The sequence below is a fragment of the Nelumbo nucifera genome, chromosome 4 (assembly GCF_055504915.1).
Source record: "Nelumbo nucifera cultivar China Antique chromosome 4, China Antique-T2T, whole genome shotgun sequence".
In the NCBI taxonomy this organism is placed as follows: domain Eukaryota; kingdom Viridiplantae; phylum Streptophyta; class Magnoliopsida; order Proteales; family Nelumbonaceae; genus Nelumbo; species Nelumbo nucifera.
In genome coordinates this window covers 11,364,002-11,390,707 of record NC_142652.1, presented here as the reverse complement: position 1 = coordinate 11,390,707, position 26,706 = coordinate 11,364,002, and the positions used below count along the sequence as shown (strand labels likewise).

At 36.8% G+C, this 26,706-nt stretch overlaps 1 protein-coding gene across 1 annotated transcript; it reads left to right on the top strand.

Annotated features, from left to right (window-relative positions):
- The first annotated feature begins 7,866 nt into the window (after window positions 1-7,866).
- On the top strand, window positions 7,867-25,763 carry DXR (1-deoxy-D-xylulose 5-phosphate reductoisomerase). The gene is made up of 12 exons (XM_010244732.3): window positions 7,867-8,182; window positions 9,230-9,411; window positions 9,686-9,772; window positions 9,883-10,008; window positions 10,104-10,166; window positions 20,312-20,461; window positions 20,708-20,775; window positions 21,223-21,334; window positions 21,450-21,554; window positions 21,779-21,900; window positions 23,457-23,603; window positions 25,373-25,763. The coding sequence occupies exons 1-12, from the start codon at window positions 8,098-8,100 to the stop codon at window positions 25,539-25,541; spliced, it is 1,416 nt and encodes a 471-aa protein (XP_010243034.1). The 5' UTR covers window positions 7,867-8,097; the 3' UTR covers window positions 25,542-25,763.
- Window positions 25,764-26,706: the final 943 nt, after the last annotated feature.

Genomic DNA, 26,706 nt, shown 5'->3' with positions numbered 1-26,706 from the left:
CACTTTCAAATGATCAAATCAAGTTAGGAATTCAGGATATGCAGGTTTAATACCACTAACCACCTTTTAGGCTTTTATCTGCCCAACGACCCCAATATATATAAACTGAAATAGGGAATAGAAGAGTAAGGTTTCAAGAAAAATAGGGTGAAAAAGTTTGGATTTATTATAGATTTTTCTAAAGAAAAATAAACATTTTTTTATTTGGGAATTGGAGTAATATTAAAGAGTGATCTTAATACTTGGCTCCGCCCTTGCTCCTATGTCGTCCTTCTAGCATGCAATCAATATCAGAGACGTTAATTCATTAAGCTTTACAAGAGTGGGTGATCATTTGGAAGAGCTTTCACGCAGTAGCTTTTGGTATTATATGAGCCGATAAATCTAAAAAGCTATTATGCTATGTTTGGTTGAAAAGCCCAAAATAGGCTCATGTAAGTCATAAAAATCTACTTTCATATAAACTTAGGTAATCTGTACTATATATAAAAGTGTTAATGCAGTGTGATTTTTTTTTTATTAAAATTACCTTCTATTTCCCTATTTGAGAAAGGGTATAAAAGTCTTTTTATTATAGCTTTAATGTCAACTTTAATGGTTACTAAAATGGTCATATTTGTGTATTTAATCCATCTCTAATTGTAAGTGTTTAAAATGTAACTTCAATTATTATTTTTCACCTAATTTAATCCCCTCTCATTAAGTCTTAAGTCTTATACTTAAGGTATTAAACCCTATATTTTTAAGTTATTTTTTATTAATAAATGCTACTAATTAGATCTATGCCAACAATTTTAACAATATAAACCAATATATTTTAAAATTGACTCAAAAACAAAACTATTCTTTATTCAAGTGGTGGCTAAGCAATTTAACCATCTGAATAAAATTGATCAACCTATGAAGTCATAGTTAGGTAATAGCATTTTTAAAATAGTAATAAATAAATTACAAAAAATATAGAAAAATTAGACACATTTATGGTATTTTTTAATCAAATTAAAAAAAGTGTAATAAACAATAATTATTTTTATTGATAATGAAAATGAAAACATAATTTAGAGTTAACCAAAAATTAATAATAAATAGTTCAACTTTTGGGTTAAATGTGTTAACCTTTAATGTCATAAATAAATAATTAAAATTTAATAAAATACAAAATAAAAAAATTGCAAAAAAAATGCAAACAAATGTATTATATCATATATTTATCATACTAAACAAAAAGTAAGTGTAACATATCAAAATTATTTTTACACACAAAAATACAAAAAAAATTAAATACATATATAATTCTATATTTACACTACTATTAAAAATATGAATAAGATTATGGAACACTTTGGCTTTTGGTTTTTGAGTCAACGGTTCAACTGTCCAATTTGAGTGGGTCAAACCAATAAGATGTAAAATATAATGTAAGTTTTTATTTTGATTGTTAGATTAGGATTAGATTAAAGTCTACCACATGGTTTTGAAAAATTGGACTAGACTGGAAAAACCAAAAATCGGTTAGGCAACCGGTTCCATTTTACCCTAAAACCGTTTTTTGGCCAAAAACCTTTGATTTGGTTGGTGATCCACTAACCCAGACAGTCAAATCATCAACATGGACAATGGTTTTGGCCATTTTTTATTTTGTTTTTGTTTTTTTAAGTTAGAACGAGTAGTCTGTTCGAACCAGATGATCGAAATGTTCACCTTAGAAATTGGTCCCTAAAATGGTTCCTTGTCTAGTTTGATTTTAAAACCCTTGGCCCATCATATATATATTATTATGAGAGGGGAGTGTGAAACTTTGAGAATGAGACAACTGGTTAAAGTTGATAAGTGAGAAGAAGAAGAAGAAGAAGAAGGAGGAGGAGGAGGAGGAACTGCCACTGACAACTATCTCCATGTTCATCATCACCGCTGCTATATCTATTTGCCCTCTTCTTACATCTCTCTCTCTCATCTCTCTCAAATTCCAGATTAGTTGCTTCATTTGTATCTTATCTTAGGTTTCTTATATAATATTAGTGTTTAATATATCATCTCTTGCATCAATTTTTCGATTTCTTCATTTGAGTTGTATTTTTTTTTTGCTATTACAACTTAAAAGGAAGGGCCTTAAAAAGAATCACATCAATGGAAAAACTCAAAATCAAAATAGAAAAACTAAAAACCATAACTAATTTTGGCAATTCGGAATAAAAGAACAAGATTATGAGATATAAATGTTTCTTTCTTCATTTTTTTATTTTCTACTTTCTATTTTAAAAAAAATTGGAATTAGTTTGAAAGCAACCTAATAACCATTAACAATGTCAAACATTTTAATGGTTAAACTGCCCAAGTCAATGATTCTCTAACCATTTCAATGTTTTTATTTTTTTTATTTTTATTTTTTGTAAAATAGTGGTTCAAGGCCAAAATGGAGTCGATGACCTGACTGATTCCCATGCCAAACAATCTGATCGTCCCATGTCAAACATTTTAATGGTTAAACTGCCCAAGTCAATGATTCTCTAACCATTTCAATGTTTTTATTTTTTTTATTTTTATTTTTTGTAAAATAGTGGTTCAAGGCCAAAATGGAGTCGATGACCTGACTGATTCCCATGCCAAACAATCTGATCGTCCGATTTGGTCCGGTTTTTAAAGCATTGACTAAAATACTCATTTTTTAATTTATTCACTATTTAATTATTTAAGGTTTAAATTGTAAATTGAACTACTATTTTTCACCTCATTCAATTTCCCCTATTTAAATATTACATTTTTAATAAATAAACAAAAGAAAAAAGATACACCAAAAATATAAAACACTACAAAAAGATGAGTCTAGCCAAGCATGTAGGCCTACCAATGATACTTGAAACTTTATAATTCGATTTGATTATCGCATATTTGGATGAGATGTTTATGTAATCAGAGTTGGATTTTGCAATATGCATTTGCATCTCATTAATAATAAAAAGCAAAATAATATATACATATATATATATATATATATAAGCAAAAAATAAAAAAATACATAAAGCTCAGAAGATTTTGGATGCATTATTACTATAATTATCATCATCTAGAACTGGTGCACACTTACTAGTTTCTCCTAAATGGCCCAACTTATACTGTGTTGGATCTGGACTCATTCAAATTTTGACAGATTCTTAAACCTGAGCCCTATGTTTTATCAAAATTCAGATTCAGACAATTGGTGGAAAAATCTTTCCCACGTTTAAAAACATTACAAACCCATGCAAGTCCAATTTGACACCATCATTTTTTAAAAAACATCCTTACCTTTTTTATTTTCCCATTTATGAAAATAAGGCTCCGTTTGGAAAAGAGTAAAAATACAAATTTGTAGAGTATGAAACCTTGTATTTGTATTATTTTATATGTATTTGCACTGTATATATTTGTATTTGTAGCCTTTCCAAACTGAGCCTAAGGCTGTGTTTGGTTGTAATGCAAATAAATTTGCACTGATGCAAAACTATGACAGTGTAAATGAATTGAGTGTAAATTTTGACCTATTTATGTTTCAAATTTTAGCTTATTTTGTTTGATTGCAATACAAATGAAGTAAATTAAGACATAAAGCATAATAAATTAAAACCCAAAACAAAATTATAAGAGAATTTGCATTCCCATGTACTTATATTAGTGCAAATAAAATTGTACTACAACCAAATGTAGCCTAAGGTTCAAAATATTGATACATTCCAATATGTTAGTACCTTTTTATTTTTAGAGAGAACCCATTTTATGTTATTTTATTATAAAATAAAAAAATTTCTTAAAATCCGTTAAAATAGGCATGTTGGTCTTCAAAAGGTATGATAGGATTCCAAAATTTAGAACCTTGGTCAAAAGGACAATATCTTGTTATTGATTACCAATCGAGTCTTGTGTTAAGCACAAATCCCATTTTGTTTTACTTCAATACTAGCAGAGAGGCCCTGCGTTGCAGGAGCTCGCTCATAAACTATCAGGCTCGAGCTCGATTCGAATTAGAGACTTGAGTTCGAGCTTGAGCTCGGCTCAAGCCAAAAGCTTGAAAGTTCGAGCTCGGCTACTTTTAATTGCAAGCTTCTCAAGCAGTTGAGGTGCCGAGCCGAGGTCTCCTTCAATTGTAAAGGTGCCAAACTGAGGTGTTCCTTAGCTGTTGAAGTGTCAAGTTGAGGTTTCCCTAGCAGGTGAGGTGTCAAGCTAAGGTCTCTCTTAGTTGACAAGGTTTCGAGCTAAGGTCTCCCTCATTTGTCGAGGTGTTGAACCGAGACCTCCCTCGATGACCAAGGTGCCGAGCCGATGTCTCCCTCAGTGGTTGAGGTGTCGTCTAGTTCGAGCTTGATTCAAATTAGAGACTTGAGCTTGAGCTCAAAAGTTTGAGCTTGACTTGGCTCGAACCCAACTACCTTTGATTGCAAGTCCCCTAGTAGTCAAGATACCGAGCTAAGGTCTCCCTCAATTGGAGAGAGTGGCATTCTTGTAATTTACAAGGAGAGAGATGGCAAGAGAGAGAGAGATGGCATTCTTGTAATTTGAAAGAAAGAGAGAGAGAGAGAGTTGGTAGGAGAGATAAAGGTGTAAAGTGGCTTATGTCGAGCCAGCACTGCACGACTTGTAGGCCGTTGCGGGTCGTGCTACCCTCCCCAGTGAAAAATTTGGGGGTCGGCCCGGTACAACCCATGGCCTAGGCCCATGCCGTGTTGTAGGCTGTAGGCCCTTGGTCCAGGTCGGGCCGTGCATTGAGCCAAAGCTATTTATTTAAAAAAATTGACAAAAAACTTAAAATTTTAATTTTATATGAATTTTTTGTATACAATTGCTTATATATACAATAATTAAATAAATTAGTATAATAACATTATTTATTTTATTAATATATTATATACTATATATTATAATTTATATAATATTATATAAATATATAAATAATATATATGGGTTGTGTTGTGTTGGGCTGGTTTGTGCTGGCCTGTAGACCTAAAACCCTAGGCCCAGCACGATCATGTCGGGCTTGGCATAGCCCGCGGACCGTCGTGTCGGGCTGTGTGAGGCCGCGGGCGCCATGGCCCGATTTACACCTATAAGGAGAGAGTGACAATCTTGTAATTTGAAAGAAAAAAAAACAAGAGAGAGGGAGAGAGAGAGTGGCATTCTTGTAATTTGAAAGTAAAAAAGCAAAAGAGAGAAAGAGAATTGGTAGAGTGGCATTCTTGTAATTTTATGAAAAAAGGTAAAAAATACTTTCAGATCCCATTTCCCTCCTCCTTAAGCCTTCTTAAGTACACATTTCAGCTTAATATATTTATATAGATTTTATCAGTTATACACTAAAAAAAGTATTAATTAATTTCCAACCTAGCTATCTTTCTAGAATAATGTTATTTAAGTGACTAATTAAATAATTATGAAAATTAATGATAGAAGAGAACAAAGAAACAATATCATCATTGACTACAATAACAAAAACAAAGGCCATTTTAATTAGTAATAGCTGGCGATAAAAAAAAAAAGTCCAGAGTCCCAAATTGCAAGTGGAAGATGAGAGGTGCCCATATTAAAAATTTTCTCATGATAATGATAACAACACATCGTAGCTCGTAAAATATTCCCGGGAGATCAGAATCCGATGCTTTTGTAGGCATTAGCATTCCTCGCAGAGGTTTCCGTTGATGGTATCCAGGTCTATTTATTCGTATATTTGTTCTACTAAATTTTTAGGGTAAATTACAGATTACACATGTCATATTTTGGGATGGTGACATTTAGCCTCCCAAAACTTTATTTGCAACAAAGAACTCCCTTAAGCTGCGTTTGTTTTTGAATGAAAATTTATTGATGTAAAACTCAATTGATGAGTTTAAAATTTTAGTGATTCGTTAGAACTTTTTTGATGTGATAATCGATGAAAAAGTCAATCGATAGGAAGTTTTGCATCGATTTACACTGGTCTGTATTTACATTGAAAATGCAAATTTTCATCCAAATGCCAATTCGCATTTACACAAAATAAATGCAACCTTAGCTTTCAGATTCCAACACTTTGATGAACTTCTATTAACAATCCACTAATTAATTTTAAAAATGATTTTCATTTGATCATCATGCACATATTAAACATTTCTTATTCTCTAAACTACCAATTTCTTAATTTGCAAATTTATTTTGTCCTTTCTCTTACATATTTGTATATATCCTTTACTAGTGTTTCTTTTTTTTTCTTCACTATTTATGAAGTGAATGAGAAATATATCCTACCCATTTTTTCAGTCCATACTTTGGTCAAATGGACATTTTAATAAATTAACTTTTCCTATTAAAGGGGAGGTTAGATGTTGGAATCTGAAAATTCAAAGGGAGCATTTGTCACAAAAAAAAAAAAAAAATTAGGGACTGAGTGTCACAATCCAAAAATAAAAGTGGTAATTTATAATTTATCCAAATTTATAAGCCCCACAAAGTGGTAAGCGTGGTCTACAGGAATGAGCACTCCCTCGCCTCTTCTTACGTAAGTGGAGCATGCACGAGAAAGCGATTGGAGATTGAGGACATTGGGAGCGGAATCTTGGCCACTAGTCCACACAGATAACGCAACAGCATTAGAAAAGCGAAGACCCCACAAGGAAGTGAATCCCATGTCCACCATGTATATGGAGACATTGTATCCCATCAAATATTAATCGGAATTTGCTCCTTACAACGCACCTCACACTGACTTTACATCCCTATCTCACCGGAGCAAGGATTAGTTCAACGCTTAGCTGTTCAACCGGGAACGAGATCTGCTCCTCACATTTGGGCACTTTGTATGTACATCCACCGTGTATTGGGAATATCTCCCATGAAAAATAACTTGCAAATACGGGAGGTGTACCCAATGCATGATAGGATGTGCGTGTGAGGTGCCCTCTGTGAGGAGTAGATTTGGTCTCGTTCATCCGACTGGAATTAAAGATAAGGTTTTATGCCAATTTATAATTGGTTCCATAGCCTGTTGAACAATTAAAGCGTTCAGTTAATTTGAATTCATCTCACCATATATTGATAACATCTATTTAATACAAACCAAGGTTTTTAAAACCGGCCTAGAGATTGAATTGGTTAGGGATTCGGTTCTCGGGTTGAACGGTCTGATCATTTGAATTGAACGGTTGGCCCATTCTGACAAAAAAATTAAAAAATAAAAAATGGTCAAAACCATTGAACAGTTCGAACGATTCAATCATCTAGGTCATTAGTTTGCTGACTAAATCAATGGTTTTTTACAAAAATCTAGTTTTAAGGAAAAATGGAACCAGTCATGATTTTTTTGGTCTGACCATCCAGTCCGATTCGGTTTTGAAAACCATGATACAAACTACAAAATACCGGAAATGATACCGATACATGATTGAAAGACATTGTGAGATTGGTGTGAAGAGCACCCTATAAGATGCAGATCGGGATTCATCAACTATTTTTTAAATGGATTAATTGTTAGCTTTTAACCATTATCTTTATGTGACGGGATCTGTTCCTCACAAATAGGCGCCTCACACACACATCCACCGTTCATTGGAAACATCTCCCGTAAATATTTACTAATAAGGGAATGGTAGGATGTGCGTGTGAGGCGCCAGTCAGGCGCCAGGAGTGAAGAGCAGATCCGGTCTCTATCTTTAGTGGTATAAGAATGATATGGTACCTGACTACTTTAATACTTTTAACCAATTAATTATCAGAAATCCACGTGAATTCGAATGAATGAATACCCGTTGATTCTTGATTGATGATAACGGTTGACGGTTGTTTTTGGTTATCAGTTTTTTAAGGTACCATACATTTTCGGTACCATACTCGGGCTATATTTTCGTAAACGGCTGTCAGCCTGTCACACTTAGAAAAAAGGCTTTCCCAGGTATAAAAACCAAAAACAAGATCACTATACTCCACGAGACTGGTTTATTGCAGCCCCCGTCTTATCTTCTTGACTCCTCCCAGCTTTTAATACAATTTTGTTTCTTCAATCCCGAAAGAACATTTACTAATCTTTTTTTTTGGGTTTAAGCTTTAATTTTTTTTCGATTTTTTCTCATCATTTGTTGGTATTCTTGTTGAACGGTGATGGCTCTGAAATTTCCGTCTCCCACAGAAATCGGGGGCATTTCTTTCTTGGACTCCAGTAAAGCCGACCTTTTCAAGCTTAAAGGTCCAATCTGTTTTCCCTCCCTCCTTTTTCATGCATGTTCCACTTTCTTTCAACGCTTCTTTTGTTGTCATTTTCACATATTCCTCCTCCCCCTTTTTAAGAGTTTTTTTTTTTTTTTTCCTGGATTGACTGGCTTGATTTTAAGTTCATTACTTTTGTTACTAGAATGATTTATCGACTGATTCAAACGGTCTGTGCCGATTTCCCGATTGTAATTTACACAAAAATGGACTTTCTCTGATTTTCAAGTTAATTTCGGCTTTGTTTGTTGCCGTAGTGAAGTAATTTACATATCAAGTGAAACAGATGACAGCTGAGTTTCTCGTATTTATTTTTGCTTTATAATGTCATAAAATAATGGAGTTTTCTAGCTCTAAGTTTTAAATCGTTACTGGTTTCATGTTTTTTTTTTCTTGTAATGTTTGAATTATGCTGTTCTGGATGATTATCTTCTTGTAGTTTTCGTCATTTATGCATTTTATTCAGAATTTGAGATCAACAAATTGTATTCTATTTGGTTCTGTAACTTTATTTTGGGAAATATGAGTTGTAGTGTGATACGAGAATTGAAGTATAATAAAATACATCTTCACTTTGTTTTATCTCTATGTTATGTTAATTTATCTATCAATTCACAAACACGATTTCCAATTGCTTTCCTCCTACAGGGTATTTGTGGTAGTAGAAGATTTTCTGCTGCTTTGAAGTGGAAGTCTAATGTTTAAGTTCTTTATGTCAGATGTACTGCTATTGAAGTATAATAAAATACATCTTCACTTTGTTTTATCTCTATGTATGTTAATTAATCTATCAATTCACAAACACGATTTCCAATTGCTTTCATCCTACAGGGTATTTGTAGTAGTAGAAGATTTTCTGCTGCTTTGAAGTGGAAGTCTAATGTTTAAGTTCTTTATGTCAGATGTACTGCTTTTTAATTGGCAATACCGTTTTTTTTCCTTTTCACATTCATTATGTCTTATGGTATGATGTTGTAGAGAGGACTAATATTTGTGTTTTTTTTTTTTTTTTCTCGGGGAAGTTCAGGGGGATTTACTTTGAAGAGGAAGGAGAATAGAGTAACATTTGGAAGAAAAGCCCATTGTTCAGCACAGGCACCACCTCCTCCAGCTTGGCCGGGACGGGCTGTTCCAGAGCCAGGACGTAAGAGTTGGGATGGTCCGAAACCCATCTCTATCATTGGATCCACAGGTTCCATTGGAACTCAGGTAGCACATTTATAAAAAGAATTTCTTATATCTGGGCTTTTGTTATCTTTCGACAAGCTGCTATTTTTTTTTTTCAGATAGAATAGCGCTCTATTGACCTAATTCCGTCACTCTTAGTGCTATCTATTTTCTCCCCATGGTAGAAAAGCTGTCTTGCTTTTGTTTTTTTCCCAATGCAAATTGATTCCAGATAACCTGATTTTTTTGCCTTATTTATTTATTTATTTTTTACTTCTTCAGTTTCTTAGACAACTTTGTGATTTGGTACTTTCAGACTCTGGATATTGTTGCAGAAAACCCAGACAAGTTCAGAGTTGTGGCATTGGCAGCTGGTTCCAATGTGACTCTTCTTGCTGATCAGGTGATCATAAGATCTTCTAACATAAAGGATACAAACTGTCAGCAGTTTGGTTGTTGTTTAAATTCAAGGGAGTCTCTGGGTATTCAATGCATAAAAGTAATTTGTGGCAGGTGAAAAGATTCAAACCTAAGTTGGTTTCTGTTAGAAATGAATCATTGCTTGATGAACTCAAAGAAGCCTTGTCCGATGCTGAGCATAAACCTGAAATAATTCCTGGAGAACAAGGTCTCATAGAGGTCAGCTGTTATCTAACTTCTCTTGAGGATTGAGCCATTTGGATGATAAATGTTTATCACATTTCTTCATTAACATTTCCTTAGTTTACCTTCAGGTTGCTCGCCATCCAGATGCTGTCACAGTAGTAACCGGAATAGTAGGTTGTGCAGGGCTGAAGGTAAAAACTGAAGTTCTTTTGTCTAATAGTTGTTATTTTTGTTTCTTTCTCCTTGGAGCGTTAAGCATAAAACTTTTAAAACTTATTTGGAACATTATCATAGGGTGAGATGTGAGGTGGTAATTAGATGTAAAAAACTAGGAGGTCTTGGGATTGGAAACATCAAGAAAAGGAATATAACGTTGTTGGGAAAATGGTTGTGGAGGTTCACAGTGGAAAAGGAAAAATTGTGGACAAAGATCGTGGCTAGCATACATGGGTTGGAAGACAACGGCTGGGATTTTGGAATTGTGGCAAGGGCTACAGCTGCTTCTCCGTGGAAATTCATCCATGATCTGCTTCCAGTTTTCTCCCCTTGGACCAGGTACGATGTTAACTCTGGCAGTCGAATAAAATTTTGGGAACATCTTTGGGTTGGGGTTTCACCTCTGAAGGATCAGTTTCCTTCCTTGTATGCTCTGTCAGATTTGAAAAATGAACCTATCTCTTCTTTTTTCGTTCCTTCAGACTCCACTTATGGTTTTGGGTGGAACCTTGGCCTGCGAAGGGCAATTAAGGATACAAACTTGGACAGCCTCTTACCTTTATTAGCCATCCTTGAGAATATCTTCCTTGATCCTAATAGGGAAGACACCAAAATTTGGATCCCTTCTACTTTAGGAACCTTCTCTTGTGCTTCGTTTTTTGAAACCTTAACTCAGTCATCTGTCCCTTATGGTGTGTCTTTTCCGATTAAGGAATTTTGGAGCAAGCCCATTCCTCCTCGGGTTGGGTTTTTTTTGTTGGGAAATTTTCCTGGAAAGAATAAATACAAATGATCTACTTCAGAAAAAGAGACCCAATTCTTGTTTACTTCCTAATAGATGCTCTCTCTGTAAAGATGTTGGGGAATCCGGTTACCACCTTTTGGTCTCGCTTTGGGTGTAGTTGGAACCCTCCTGAGAGTGTCCAAGGTTTGTTCTCCCCTTCGTTTTTCAGATGGCCTAAGAAGCGAGGGAAGATGATGTGGAGGAGTATTAGGGCAGCCATGTGTTGGTCACTATGGGAGGAAAGAAACTCTCGAATATTTTCAGAAAAGGAAAGATCCCTGGAAGAACTATTAAACCTAATACTTTTAAGGGTTGCCCACTAGCTAAAAACTATGGAACTGTTCTCAGACTTTTCTATTGTTGACCTGTTAAGAAATTGGAAAGAGATAGCAACCTCTACTTTGTATAAGAGGACTCTTAGTCCCTTGTGGTCCCCTCCTCCCTCCGGATTTATAAAAGTGAATTTTGATGGCAGTAGCATAAGGAATCCAGGGCCCTTTAGGATTGGGGGAGTTTTCAGGAATGAGGAAGGGATTGTTATTACTCTGTTCTCAGGTCCTATTGGAGAAGGAGACTCTATTAGGGCTGAGATCCTTGTAGCTTTGGAAGGGGTTCAAAGAGCAAGGGAACTAAAATATCTGTTGGCTGATTTTGGAAGGTGATTAGCTAGTTGAAGAAAGATGACAGTGGCTTGTGGAGTTACAATAATGAAAAGAAAAAATTCTTATGGCTATGTAGAGGCATTGAGATACAATACAACTGGGTGAAAAGGACTACTAATTCTTTTGTAGATGGGTTGGCCAAGCAAGGGGTGAATAGGGAGGCTATTTTTTGGGCTATTTTTTAATCTTCTTTCATTGTAATTTTTTGATGGGGAGATAAGACTCTTTATCTCCCCCTTTTTTGTACTTAAAGCTTCTTAATTCTTAATAAAGTTTCTGTTATTGATAAAAAAAAAAACATTATCACGGAATTCTTCTGAAGTGGAAATGCATAGCAACTAACAGTTGTTCTCTGTTACCTGAGAAAGTAGCTTTCAGAAAAGAAACTTGTTTGTTGGAAGGTTGTAGCTGAAGTAGTAGAAGAGAGGTGAAGGCAAACAAGTGCTGAGAATGTCGAACTAAGTAACCCAGTCGACAGTACTATTATTTATAGTAGAGTACAATGCAGTGTTACATGAAATGTCTGGAATGCCCCTGATTAGTGATTGTACACCCAGACTGCTTAAAACACTAAACAAACTTAGGCCCAATAACAAAGGCCCAGTACTTAACAACTTAAAGTCCAATACTAACTAACATGTACACTTATCAGCCGAACCAACAATACATAAAATCAGTCAACTTAACACTCCCCCTCAAGCTAAGCATGGATGTTAGTCATGTTTAGCTTGCCAAGAAGGTCCAAGAATTTTGTTGCAACCAACCCTTTAGTCAACACATATGCAATCTACATCTTGGATGGAGTATAAGGAATGCAGAGTTCTCCCGAGACTATTCTCTCTCTAACAAAATGTCAATCAATCTCAATATGTTTTGTCCTGTCATGTTGCACTAGGTTATTTGCAATGTTGATAGCAGCCTTGTTGTCACAGTACAGCCTAAGAGGACCCCCAGCTTTTATGCCAAGCTCACCAAGAAGGATCCTAAGCCATAGAAGTTCAGCAACACCATGAGCCATAGCTCGATATTCAGCCTCCACACTTGATCTAGCAACCACATTCTGCTTCTTACTCCGCCATGTAACCAGGTTCCCTCCAACAAATGTACAATATCTTGAAGTTGATTTTCTGTCCCCAGCAAAACCGGCCCAATCTGCATCAGTATAAGCTTCAATTTCAATTTTATTGTGTTTTCTGAACAGAATTTTCTTTCCTGGGCAAGTCTTCAAGTACTTGAGAATCCTTTCAACTGCTCTCATATGAGGGATCTTTGGAGAGTGCATGAACTGACTGACAACATGCACAACATAAGCAATATCTTGTCGGGTGAGAGATAGATATATCAGCTTCCCTACCAATTTTTGGTATCTCTCTTTATCACGGTAGTCCTCCCCTACTGATTCCTGTAGACCATGGTTTTGTTCTATTGAAGTATCTGCTGGTCTACACCCTATCATGCTTGTCTCTTCTAGGAGGTCAAGTACATACTTCCGCTGACATATATAGACCCCCTCTCTTGACCTAGCAACTTCAATCCCAAGAAAGTATCTCAAATGGCCCAAGTCTTTGATCTCAAATTCAGAAGCTAAAAACTCCTTTAGTCTTCTAGGTCATTCCCAGTAATCACCATATCATCCACATAAACAATGAGTGTTGTAAGTTTGCTATCCTGTCTCCTTATGAACAAGGTATGGTCTGCACCACTCTGAGTGTACCCCACTTTCTTCATGGCCCCACAAAGCCTCTCAAACCATGCACGAGGAGACTATTTTAGGCTATATAGTGCTTTTCTCAGTTTACACACCTTTCTATCAAAGTCGTAGCCTGGTGGAGGGTCCATAAGTACCTCTTCATGAAGATCACCATTTAGGAAGGCATTCTAAACATTCAGCTGATGGAGTTCCCATGAAAAATTTGCTGCTAATGACAGTAAAACCCGAATTGTGTTGAGCTTCGCTACTGGAGCAAAGGTTTCTTTGTAGTCAATCCCTTCCTTTTGAGTGAACCCCTTTGCCACAAGCCGGGCCTTGTACCTTTCAATGAACCCATCCTCCCTATGCTTTACAGTGAACACCCACTTGCACTCGACAGTGCTCTTCCCTTATGGCAGATCCACTAATTCCCAGGTCCTTGCTTTCATTAAAGCTTTCACCTCTTCATTCATAACTTCTTTCCACCTTGGGTCAGACACAACCTCTGAGTACCTAGAAGGAACATGTACAAAGGAAAGAGCATACACAAAGGAGTGATAGGATGGAGATAAACGTGAGTAAGAAACAAAATCAGCAATGGGGTGCTGAGTAGTACAAGAACGGATAGACTTACGAAGAGCAATAGGAAGATCTAAATCAGAAGTATGTGTGTTGGGATTACCTTGGATTGCGGAGACAGATTGATCTGATTCCAACTGGTTGCTGTCATGAGTTTGAGGGCCCTTTTTCCTTCTGTTGTAGGTGATTCTTATATCTTTTTGTTGCCTACTAGAGCCCTCAGGAACATCTGCAGTATCAGGAGAGGTAACAGGCACAGTGGGAGCCTCACTAGGTTCACCCGGGATGCCACAACTAGGAGTAGAAGGAGAGGATGGAAGGCCCAAGGCAGATAGGGGAACAAAAAAGAAGGGAGAATAAGAATCCTCTTCCATCCCACTAGTCTCCCCCTGAAGAGGATTCTAGGAAGACTGAAAGTAGGGTTGAGACTCAAAAAGGACCACATCTCTGGTGACATACTTTCTCTTGGTGACAGGATCATAACACTTGTAACCCTTTTGTGTAGGAGAGTACCCCAAAAAAATTCCTTTCGTAGCCCTAGGATCCAACTTGGTCTTCTTTGGATCCTTTACATGTATAAAACATACACAACCAAAGACCCTAGGAGGAAGAGGAAAGTCTGGAAGGGTAGGACACAGAACAGAGAAAGGGGTTCTCATACCCAACACCTTAGATGGCATCCGATTTATTAGATATGATGCAGTAAGTACTGCTTGAGACCAGTAGTGCTTGGGGACCTTGTGCTGGAATAGTAAGGCTCAAGCTGTCTCCAATAGATGTTTATTCTTGCGCTCAGCAACCCCATTCTGTTGAGGGGTATTAGCACAAGATGATTGATGTAGCATGCCAGCATCTTCCATGAACAAGTTCAAGGATTTTTCAAAATATTCAACAGCATTATCTGACTGGAATTGCCTAATCTTCTTGTCAAATTGTGTTTCAATCATTTTGCAAATTGCCATGGTTATCCATGGCACTTCATCTCGTCCTTTTAACAGGTAGATCCATGTACATCGAGAGTAGTGGTCAATAAAACTGATAAAGTAACGAAAGCAATTAATAGAAACAATAGGTGAAGGGCCCCAAACATCAGAATGAACCAAATTAAAAGGAGCTTGAATTTCATTACTGGAAACTTGATAAACAGTTCTACATTGTTTTGACAGTTGACATACTTCATAGACTTAAACTCTGACTTGAAATGCCCTTAAACAATTCGGGAAACAACACTTCCAATGAAGAGAAAGGTAAATGACCTATGCAACCTAGCTATTGACTCCACATTCTCCAGACCACTAGCAGTAGATGCTTGTAAGGCTGAACCGATGTCTGCATCAAAATAGTAGAGGCCTCCATACTCATGACCGCTCCCAATCGTTCTCCTCATCAATCTGTCCTGAAAGACACAATGAGTAGGAAAAAAAGGTTATGTTGCAGTTCAAATTTTTGGCAAGTTTTGAAACAGACAAAAGATTTGAGGTAAGACTAGGAACATACAGAACTGATTTAAGAGAAAGGTCCTTGCTTAGGTCAACCACCCCTTTGCCAGAGATGGTGGAGAAAGACCTGTCGGCAACACTCATCTTATCCTGACCAGATAACAAGTGATATGAAGAGAATAAGGAGGACATATGTGTCATGTGGTCAGTTGCACCAGAATCAATAACCCAAGTAGTAGATTCAATAGGACTTGTTGCACTAAAGGCAGAGACTATACCTGATCTGGCAAGAGAGGTGGAAGCAAAATAGTTACTCCTTAGCCGGGCTTTTAGCCCGGCTAAGGACCTCTACCTCATCAGTAAGGTACCGGCTCCGGAGGAATTAGCAACCTGCCCCATGGAAGAAGAAGCCACTATTGGTATACTCTGTGAGCTATCACCATTGTTACTAGTGACAAGGTTCCCACTTGCCGCTTGACCCTTCTGTTGCTTCTTGTCTTTTCTCAATGCAGCTGGCTTCAGGTGAGGATACAGGACCCAACACTTCTTTTACATGTCTTTCACCTCCACAATGAGTGCACTTAAGATGCCTTTTGTCTGGATATCTGTTCCCCTTTTGATTTGTAGAAATCAGGGCTGAATGTTCTACAGATTGTTCAGCTGGATGCATCTGAGTGTCAACTGGCATCTCCTTTCTCCTGACCTCTTCATTCCTTACCAGATAATAAACATGATGTAACTCGGGCATTTCATCTCTTCCAAGAATTTGTGACCTTATGCCCTCATACACTTGGTCCAGGCCAGCCAAGAACTTAAAGGCTCTGCTCTCTTCAATCTGCTTATCATGTCTCTCCTTGTCCCTGGCATTCTCCTAATCCAGAATCAAGTGACGATCAAATTCTTCCCACAGTCCTTCCAGAGTTGCAAAATATGTTGCAACTGTCATATCCCCTTGCCTTAAAACAGCAATGTCTTGGTTCAACCTGTAAATTCTAGCATTGTTTTTCTTTTGTCCATAGGTTTTTGACACTTTTTCCCAAATCTTAGCTGTTGTGGGAAAGTGTTGAACAGTCCTGGCAACTCGTGGAGTCATAGAAGCAAGCAGCCAGGACATAACTGTGGCATTCTCCTTGCGCACACTGCATACTCCACACTGCCAACTTCGGGTTCCTTCTTCTTCCCATCTAAATAACCTGTGAATTCACTGGAAGTAATAAAAAGCATTGCAGAAACGGTCCACTCCCTGAAGTTGTATTCATCCAGCAACACACTTGTAATCTGCAAGCTGTGCAGATTCAGGTTCTCCAGATTTGAAGACCTCCCACCAGGTTTGTTATCCCTAGAAGAGACCTCTCCGGATATTGAAGACATCTTGGTTGCAGACTTTGTGTAGATAACACTGTTTCAGACTAGCCGAAGTGGTCACAGTTCTGAAGTGGATCAGTTACAATAGTGAAGAGGGTTTTGACAGCTCGTAACACTGTTTCAGACTTGCCGAGACTGTCACAGTTCTGAAATGGTCCAGTTACAGCAGCAAGAGGTATTCTGTGAGCTAGTAACTGACCTGAAATTGAGAGCTCTCCACCACTGCACTATGCAGACTTCTCTTGGGCTTCGACTTCTGCTGCTGTAGAGTGTGCTCACCCCTACGACCAATACTAGGACTGCTGAAATCAGTCCTCAACCTAGGTCTGTCCTATACAGACCTCTCTTAACAGCCGAATGGCTACTAACTATTAGGAGCAGTCTAGTAGGACATCAACTTCTGGATCTTACTTCCCTTGTGCCCTACAACCAAGGGAAACCCTAGGTTTGAACCTTGTTCTGTTCTACAGCAACCCTAGGGTTTCTCCGCAGCAACCAGGATAAAAAAAAGAGAGAAAGAAAGCAAGAGAGAAGAGTTGGCATCGGCTGTAACCAGAAGATCGCTCAATGCTCTGATACCATGTTTGCTGGAAGGTTGTTAGCTGAAGTAGTAGAAGAGAGGTGAAGGGAAACAAGTGCTGAGAATGTCGAACTAAGTAACCCAGTTGACAGTACTATTATTTATAGTAGAGTACAATGCAGTGTTACATGAAATGTCTGGAATGCCCCTGATTAGTGATGGGACACTCAGACTGCTTAAAACACTAAACAGACTTAGGCCCAATAACAAAGGCCCAGTACTTAACAGCTTCAAGCCCAATACTAACTAACATGTACACTTATCAGCCGAACCAACAATACATAAAATCAGTCAACTTAACAAAACTAAGATTGTTTTATCATGTGTAAGGCCAATAACCACATCAGAAATTGAGATGGTTTTGCCATGTTTGCATTAGAGAGACAATGGGTGTAGCAGTAAGAAGGGGTGATTTGGTGCAAGTTGAGGGTTGTTCTAAAAGTGCTAGGAAGAGGCTGAAAAGGACGTGAATTGAAGTAGTTACAAAGGGTGTGAGGAATCATAACTCAACAAAAGATATGGCCCTTAACAGAGTGAGATAATAAAAGGATTTATGTAGCAAACTAGATAGTTTGGAGCTATATTACCCGGATATGGAAAGGACAGAGCTGGACACAATATTGGATATGAAATTTACACTAAAAATTAAAGTAACTGACATGATATGACACCCTTGTACAGGTATCCGGGTATCATTTATTGGCAGAAAGCTTTGTTGAGTTTAGTTGGGTATTATTGTTAATACAGAATATTTCGCCTGTTTTCTTTCACATATTATAGTTACTAGAGAAACATTTTCTTAGGTCCTAATAAAAGTTTAGAAAAGATTGGGATAAAATAAAAAAATTGCAAACATGACAAAGATGCAACCTGTTACATTTGTCCCTTGGCATACAAAATGGGTTCATCAGTTTTAACATGATAAATTGTACAAATGTCCATACATGTACACTGCAATTTTGTATGACTACAGGTATCATGGAATGCTTCTGAGGTATTCCTAGATACAATAGCTGCAGTGGGTCATAATCCATGTGAGTTTAGTACTGTTTCTTCTGAATCAGGAATTCTTCACCCCCTATTCACCTTAAATTGGACCTACTTGATTTATCTGGATCACATGATTTCCAGAATGTGCCCCCCAAACCATGTTGCTAAGGACTATTACTGCTGTCTGACCAAGCAAGAACGGGCTTTTCTAAAGTGTGAGAAATGAACATGGTTACAACAAAATGATGGCAAACACGTTCATGTATATCTCTGCTCTTATGAATCTGCAGGCTGTGACCATGATTCATAGTTGTACACAGTACGTTTGTGGTAGTGACTCAGTCTACAAATTGAATGAGACATGTTTTGATGGGCAGAGATCAACTGAAATCCTACAAATAATGCAAATTTGCAAACTGTCTTGTAATTTTTGTCGTTGCAAGTTACAATGTTCTATAAAGCAAACTGGCAAATGCATAGAATGGTAGCTTCCCATTCATCTTTACCTTTGTTACCACTTACCGGAAGTGACAGATAGGCAGAGATGTTCCAGAGGCCCAAGTGGGGATTATCTAGAGGAAAAGGAATGGGCACTTATACTGGAAATGAGACAATTGGGTATAGCAGCAAGGTGAAGGTCAATCTGTTTCTTCTCAGCACTGAACCTGCATAGCCAACTCTTTTCATGGTCTTAGAAGTAGGGTCATGAGGATATGATCAGCAGGCCCAAGAACCCAACAATCAATTCACAGTCCCAAGCTTTTCTCTGTAAGAACCAGAGCCTTGTTTCCTTACCTTCAATCTATTAACCTTGAACCACAATCCTTGGTTTTTCTATCATTTATCAAAGATCACCAAAGGCCAAACCATCTCTATACTTACAAATCCTAAAAGGTCTGCAAAGTTTTTCAAAGTTCTATTATTAATACCAATATTCCTTTTCTCTGGTTTGTCTGACAGACTTTCTCACAAGAGTCATAAGAGATTCTCCTTTAAGGCTGAAACTGTTAGCTCGATACTTTTCAATAGAGAATTGATAAAGTAGATGTGTCTCGGTGATGGTTGTAGGCCCATGTATGAGAATGTTGTACTGGAACCTTCAGTCTCAGTCAGAATTCCCATCAAATCAATCTTTCAGATTGAAAGTCTCAACCTATGGTTTTAATCTATGGAAGAAAGCGTGTATTATCTTCCTGAGAATGACATCATCATGAATCATTTCCAAATTAACATGGAATGCAACAATTATCAGACAGACCCATTTATTATTGCAGCTTGCATACTTCCTGCCAGTGTTGTATATCTGTGGCCAAGTCTGACAGAAGTGTTAATAAATGCTATAATGCCATTAAAAACCTTTTATTATCAACAGACAAGTTTGATTAGGTGTCAAAGATTTAGGGATTATTTACTTTCTATCATAACATGTGAGTAATCAATAACTGATAACAGGATCGAGAAATCTTTGTGCTAGAGTTCCTTTTCTTAATTAGTTTATTCACTATCAAAATATAAAGGAATACACGCTTGAACCTCTTTGGGAACTTCAAACATTGTGGGCTTCTGAATCTTGCAAGCATCCATTTTTAGATGGTAAGGCAGTGATCCAGAACAATGGCCCCCCTTCCCCCAGTGCTTCTCAACACACACATACCTACTATGATATTCCCCCTCCTCTCATGTAACATCTTATCATGCTTGCCTGCAGGTGATGCACTGTAAAATTATCTCATTTTTTTAATGATATAAAATTATCCCAAATTAATTTCTGGCCTATGCTTCGTTCATGATTTATATCATAATCTTCTTAGTTATATATTCTCACCTTATTTGCTCTTGTAAATGTAAAAAAAAAAAAATTGTCACGTTTTTTCACTACAAAAGAGAGATGATATTTTGAATTTTGATATATTCCTTTACTTTCAGTAAAAGTGGCTGTAGTCACACAAGAGAAATGCAATATTCTGAATTTTATACGTTTCTTTACTTTGTGTCATATCAGAAGATTGACTGTTTCCTTGTATTTTGTAGCCTACAGTAGCTGCAATAGAAGCAGGAAAAGATATTGCACTGGCAAATAAAGAGACCCTGATTGCTGGGGGCCCTTTTGTTCTCCCTTTAGCACACAAGCATAATGTAAAAATACTTCCTGCTGATTCAGAACATTCTGCCATATTTCAGGTAAGCAGGTCATTTTTTTTTTTAAATTTATTTGAACACTGCCATATCTGAAACTTTTGAGGCTCATCCTACCAACTACAGATGACTTAGTGGGATATTTCTAGTTCATCACTTGCTTCATTGTTTTCATCAACTTGAAAAGATGTATTTCCATGTTTGTTTTATCCTTCAACCTTTTCATTACTTTCTAAGCATTCTTTCATTAATACTGATTAGAGAAGTTGAGAGAGATCTTCCTGTCTCCAGTGTATCCAGGGTTTGCCAGAGGGCGCACTGAGGCGTATCCTTTTGACAGCATCAGGAGGGGCTTTCAGGTGTGAACACAGAAAACTGAAGATGATTTTATGGTTAAATATGTCTACAAAAATATTGAATACCAGTACTTGCATTAATCTAAAATGGGCTCAAACCAGCTATGTTGTTTATTCCCATGTTTTTTTTTTCTCCCAAATGCAGGAGGCTAGAATGACAAAATTTGATCTTACCTTTGAAGTTGCTCCTGATTGCTGATCCCCCAACCCCCAATAGACAGAAAAGAAATTTTCAAAATGTCCCATGAATCCACAGTTTGATACCTGAATCTTGCATTTCCGAACTTCATGAACTCCTTTTTCAGGGAAAAGTTATTAAATTAATTGGGTCTATCTGGTTTTACTTTGTCTTCTATGTCCATATCTCTACTTTAACTTTGTTTTTCCTTTGCTCACAATCCACCAGTATGAACTTGGAGCCTTACCATTTGACTGTGATTCCCCTGCTAGGGATTGGCCTGTTGAAAAACTGAAAGACGTGAAAGTTGCTGATGCTTTGAAGCACCCAAACTGGAATATGGGCAAGAAGATAACAGTGGACTCTGCTACCCTTTTCAATAAGGTTTCCCACTATAATTGTTGCTTTAAAGAATTTCCTATGCCTTGTCATGTTGTCTTCTTGATTTTCCCACTGAAATTGTTGTTTTAAAGAATTTTTTAATATATTTTCTTAACAGGGTCTAGAAGTTATTGAAGCCCACTATCTATTTGGGGCTGAATATGACAATATTGAAATAGTGATTCATCCACAATCTATCATACACTCAATGGTTGAAACACAGGTTCAAGTTCAACTTTCTTTTTATTTATTTTTCTTTTCCCTCATTCTATCATCTTGGCTGCTTATTGAATAAATTCTTTCTAAATTTCATTTTTTCAAGATGTTAAAAAGATTCCAGTGGCAGAAGTTAAAATTGTGAATATCTTGTTAATTTGATTCTTCACATTCTAATACATGGTGGGTTGAGGTTCTTATATTATTCATTCTTTTAATGTTCGTTTTCAGGATTCATCTGTCTTGGCTCAGTTGGGTTGGCCCGATATGCGCTTGCCAATTATTTACACACTATCATGGCCAGACAGAATTTACTGTTCTGAGATAACTTGGCCTCGTCTTGATCTTTGCAAGTAAAATATTATGTTCTTTTTTTTCATCGTTTGCAAGTAGATATTCGTTCCTCTATGAATGTTCCATATTGCTATTCTTTCCATAGAGATACAGAAAACTGTGGTCCTTGAGAAAAAGATGAAAGTAGGGAGATAATCTGCCAAATCATGTTTTTATTAATGCCGGAGAGAAAATCTGTTTAGATCTTGTATATTATATGGATAAAAATGCCCTTGTACTAGAAGGGACATTTTTTTTTTCTACCATAAGGTTAAGGTGGGAATGAAAAGTCAAAAACAGCTTCAAGAAATAAATTATAAATATGAGATGGTAAAACTGTATTTAGTGTTTATAAATGAAGTTTCTTTTATCAATTTCAGAATATATGTTTTGTAGATAAAATTAATGTTTTATTGTTAAGGGCATTTTGATAAAATCCCTATTTATGTTTCTTCTGTTAACAAACTCCCTGTTGTTTTATGGTCAAAGGGGGTATAAATTATTAGATAAACCTGAGGGATGACATAAAGTATTTGACAAAAAAAGGGAAGTACTACTACCTGTCCCTTCCATCTTTGTGGGAGCAGGCATGTACTCTGTATGATAATGAACATCTATAATTTGTCTGAGGACATAGCTCTTGATAGGGTGCAATGGCTGAACAGGATTCATGTAACTGGTTCCAAATGGTTGGAATATGGCTTTGTTGATTTGAGTTGTGTACACTCTTCCCCTCTTTCTACAAACTATTCTTTTCACTATTCAAGAAAAGGAAAAAGATAAGAATGATTTTTATGTCTCTTTTCTTCTTTTTATTAGAGGTGGTGGCCATGGGGAGGTGTTCAGTTGGAATTTGACTTTTGTTTAAACTGAGCAGGGACACGGAGTCTTATGGTTATGATACTGATTTAGCACCATCCATCAACTTCAGGCTCAAGTCAAGTTTGTTAATTTAGAAGTGTTTGGTGCTTCTAAAACATTAGGTCATGAGAATACCAAAAAGAATCCTATGTTCATGAGAAAGAAAGGATAAGCTGAATTTCTTATAATTGGAGAAATGAATTGAAGGGCCACTACCCAATGTTAGTCCTAGCTATCTGGGGCTGGATATGGACCTTGGAATTTTCTTGCACAAGGTGGCAGCTCTCACATTTGAATTTGTGTTCTCAAAGTTGTCAGCCCTGGATTTTACCATTGTACCAATGAATGACCTTGAAGAAATGAGTAAGATTATTCATCATCTATAAAGATCTGCCAAACCAGTGGAAAATTTGGCTTGTTAAAGCTGTATAATGGGTTGCAAGTATTTTAGATTCACATCCTATCTGTCTAAACATCCCAAGTTATGAACTTTAAGTATTGATGTTAACTGACTGACAAATCCAGTGTTGAACTTCATGCAGAGTAATGAATATTAGAGTTATTAAGTGGATTTATCTCAATGTTCTCTATTCTACTGATTCCAGAAGTAACATTTTTTCAATTTCTATTATGAAGTTAAAAAATATTAGGCCAATACTAGTTTGTCATTTTTTTCCTTCAATGGATAAGATGAAATTTGAATTGGCTGATGCAGGCTGGGTTCTCTGACATTTAAAGCTCCTGATACTGTAAAATACCCATCCATGGATCTTGCATATGCTGCTGGACGGGCTGGGGGCACAATGACTGGAGTTCTTAGTGCAGCTAATGAGAAAGCCGTTGAGTTGTTCATTGATGAAAAGTAAATAAACATCCTCACTTTTCAACCGTCTTGGTTCTATCTCTTCCTCTGTTCTCTTTACCTGATCAAGTTATTCCTTTTTCTTTTTTGGGTAAATGATCAAGTTATTGCTTATCCCTCATTAGTAATGGCTGAAAAATCTAGAATCACATTCATGTCCTGAAGGGTCTGTAGACAAGTTTTCTAGGTTTCTGCTATAGCTGTAGAGGCCTGCCACTAGATATTTTAATCCTTGTATAGATATTTTGAAGAATTTGAAATTTTGTTATACTAATAGTTAATCTCTCAATGTGCAAGGGCCTAATGATTTTTTTTTTATATGTTTTGAAAAGTTACAAACTAAAATTATAGTGTTTTTTGGCCTAAAATTATAATTATCCACCATAAAAGGTGTAGGAAAAGGGTGGGGTTTCAAATTTGAAGATAAGAAAGATAAATAATGTTGAAAGTAATAGCATTATGCTATTTAGTTTTGGGGTAAATTGTTATACAAGTTTATGAGGGTAATTAATTATTATAGTAATAAATGAAGTGGTATTTATGTATCATTCACTTAGTAGGATAAAAATGTCTAGGAGAATAAATTATACACGCACACACACATTTGGTAAGGAGAATCAATAATTATATTACTAAGTTGGATGGGAAAACTTGTCCTTATTGCTGTTATTTATACAAGGCAATTAGCTTATCAGAAAGACATCCAAATAATTTTGACATCATTAGATTGTGTCATTCTTATCTTACATTCCATGTCATTTAGAGAAGTATGGGTGTCAAATAAGGACATCAAATGTAAATGATGAAAAAAACCAGCATATGGAAGTACCTGATGAGAAGGTATCACAATCTATACAGAGAAGCACATTATATTGAAGAGACTTGACATATTCAAAACCATGACATGTCATGTTACCACATTCATTCCCAGATTGTGGGGTCACATGTATATGTAGTAACCGATTTAGGATGCAAGTCATGGAGACTGGACACACAGAAATGCTATCATATTCGCATGCAAGTATGAATTTCTTTACCATGTCACAATACCTTTTTCCCTCTTCTTTCTTTTTCTTTTTTCTAAATTATTTTGTTGTGATGTAGTTATCGACCATACATTTTGGAAATGTCATGAAACGACGCATTAAAAATCTTTCTAGATGATACTTGATTCTTTTTCTCAAGATAAGATTAGAAATTGACAACGATCTATCCATGAAGTTCTGCATGATCTGACAATCTTTGAGGGCTGAATTGGGCATGTTATGATCATTACTACTATATCTTTTTGGGTATTCCGCAGTACCTTAGGCTGAGTTTGGAAAGAGTACAAATACAAATATGTACAGTGCAAATACATACAAAATGATACAAAATACAAGGTTTTGCACTCTACATATTTGTATTTGTACTCCTTCCAAACTCAGCCTAAGAACAGATAAAAAGGAAGGAGTTCAGCCTCCTGAAATGACTTGGATATCCTAGATTTATACTTGCTTAGTTGACAGCAACCTATTCCCTGTGATGGTTAGGTTGTTACGTAAGAAATTAAACCATCTTATTGATGCCAGAAATCTAAATTTCATCTGCACAGTGAAACTTCTCCAAGAGACCAAGACTACGGTTCTTGGATCCCCACCAATTCTGCAGTCAACAAGACACAGTTCACATATAATGTTGATCACTGCTGCAGGCTTCTTATGATGAGTATGGATAGGTGCTTCCTGTTATAATTCATCAGCTGATTAATATTGTATCTTTCTTTCCAGAATCAACTACCTCGATATTTTCAAGGTTGTGGAACTTACATGTGAGAAGCACCAGGCAGAATTAGTGGCCAACCCGTCACTTGAGGAGATAATACATTATGATTTGTGGGCTCGTGAATTTTCTGCTAGTTTACAAACATCATCCGGATTAAGTCCAGTCCTCGCATGATTCACAGCAAGCCTAGCTGGCTAAGATGATGTTTTGAAGGTGGAACCGGTATAGACCAGGTGGCGACGGGGCATCAAGCCACTGTATTATACTGATTACAAGGAATAATTAAGTTTTGATTCATCTTCATTTTCTTCTTCTAGAGAAGAGAAATGTATTTACTGGATCATGTATATGAGCAGAAGATTCAATTGATGGCAATGAAAAGAGAAAATGAAGAAATATCGTGCAATTATGTTAGATCTATTAGTGGAAACCTAATATCTAGGGATTGATTAATCTTATTAAGCAGTCTTTCTGCGATAAGCTCCAATTATAATATAATGGCTTATCTCTCTCTCGGGATGTTTCTGATATAATTACGTGACGCAGGCGAAGTGGATGGAGGTCCAATGCATGCAGACCACCACCCATGTCCCGGAAAAGTAGTGCCTCTTACAAACACAGCAGCCGAATGAACTGTATCTGTATGACTTTGCTCTGTTTTGTTTTCTTTTCGTTTTTGTAGGTGGTGGTGTTGGTGGAGGGATTTTTTTTGGTCAATAATGGTGGAGGGATTCTGGTATAGTTCGGATCTGCTCCTCACGGAGCGCTCTCAAACAACCTCACAGTATGCTCCAGCCGCACATTGGAACATTTCCCGCACGAATGTTATTATTCATGCCTTCATGGGAGATGTTCTCAATACATTGTGGTAATTGGGATATCCTCAGAGCGTGCCTCACACCGACCTTACAGCCACATCCCGCTCTGTATTGGGAACATCTCCCCTGAATAACAAATACAGGTATGAGAGATGTTCCTGATGTGCTGCCAATACACGTGAGGTCGGTGTAAGGTGCGCACTGTGAGGATCAGATCTGGACTCACATGGTGGGATGTGACTGTGAGGAGCAAATCCCAATTCCTGGTATTAAGCTTTTCTTGGCACATGTGCACACACACATGCACACGTCACATGGGCACTCCGGTTCTCTTACCCACAAACTTTTCCCACGACTCTACCCACAAGATACTACTGCCTTGTATTAGGAACATCTCCCAATGAATGACATTCCTAATACATTGTAGGTAGGGATATGGGGAGAGTTTATCAGTAGATGATCCAAGCTCAGCCATAAAAGAAGGCTTGTCTATGAAGGTCAGTCCACCAGAAATTTCTTAG

Bases quoted from the DNA above. Each gene is read 5' to 3' on its own strand.
- DXR (XM_010244732.3), top strand. From the start codon at position 8,098: ATGGCTCTGAAATTTCCGTCTCCCACAGAAATCGGGGGCATTTCTTTC. The intron at 10,167-20,311 runs GTAAAAACTGAA...TGTATTTTGTAG, and splicing joins TAGGTTGTGCAGGGCTGAAG to CCTACAGTAGCTGCAATAGA. The intron at 21,335-21,449 runs GTTTCCCACTAT...TTTTCTTAACAG, and splicing joins CTGCTACCCTTTTCAATAAG to GGTCTAGAAGTTATTGAAGC.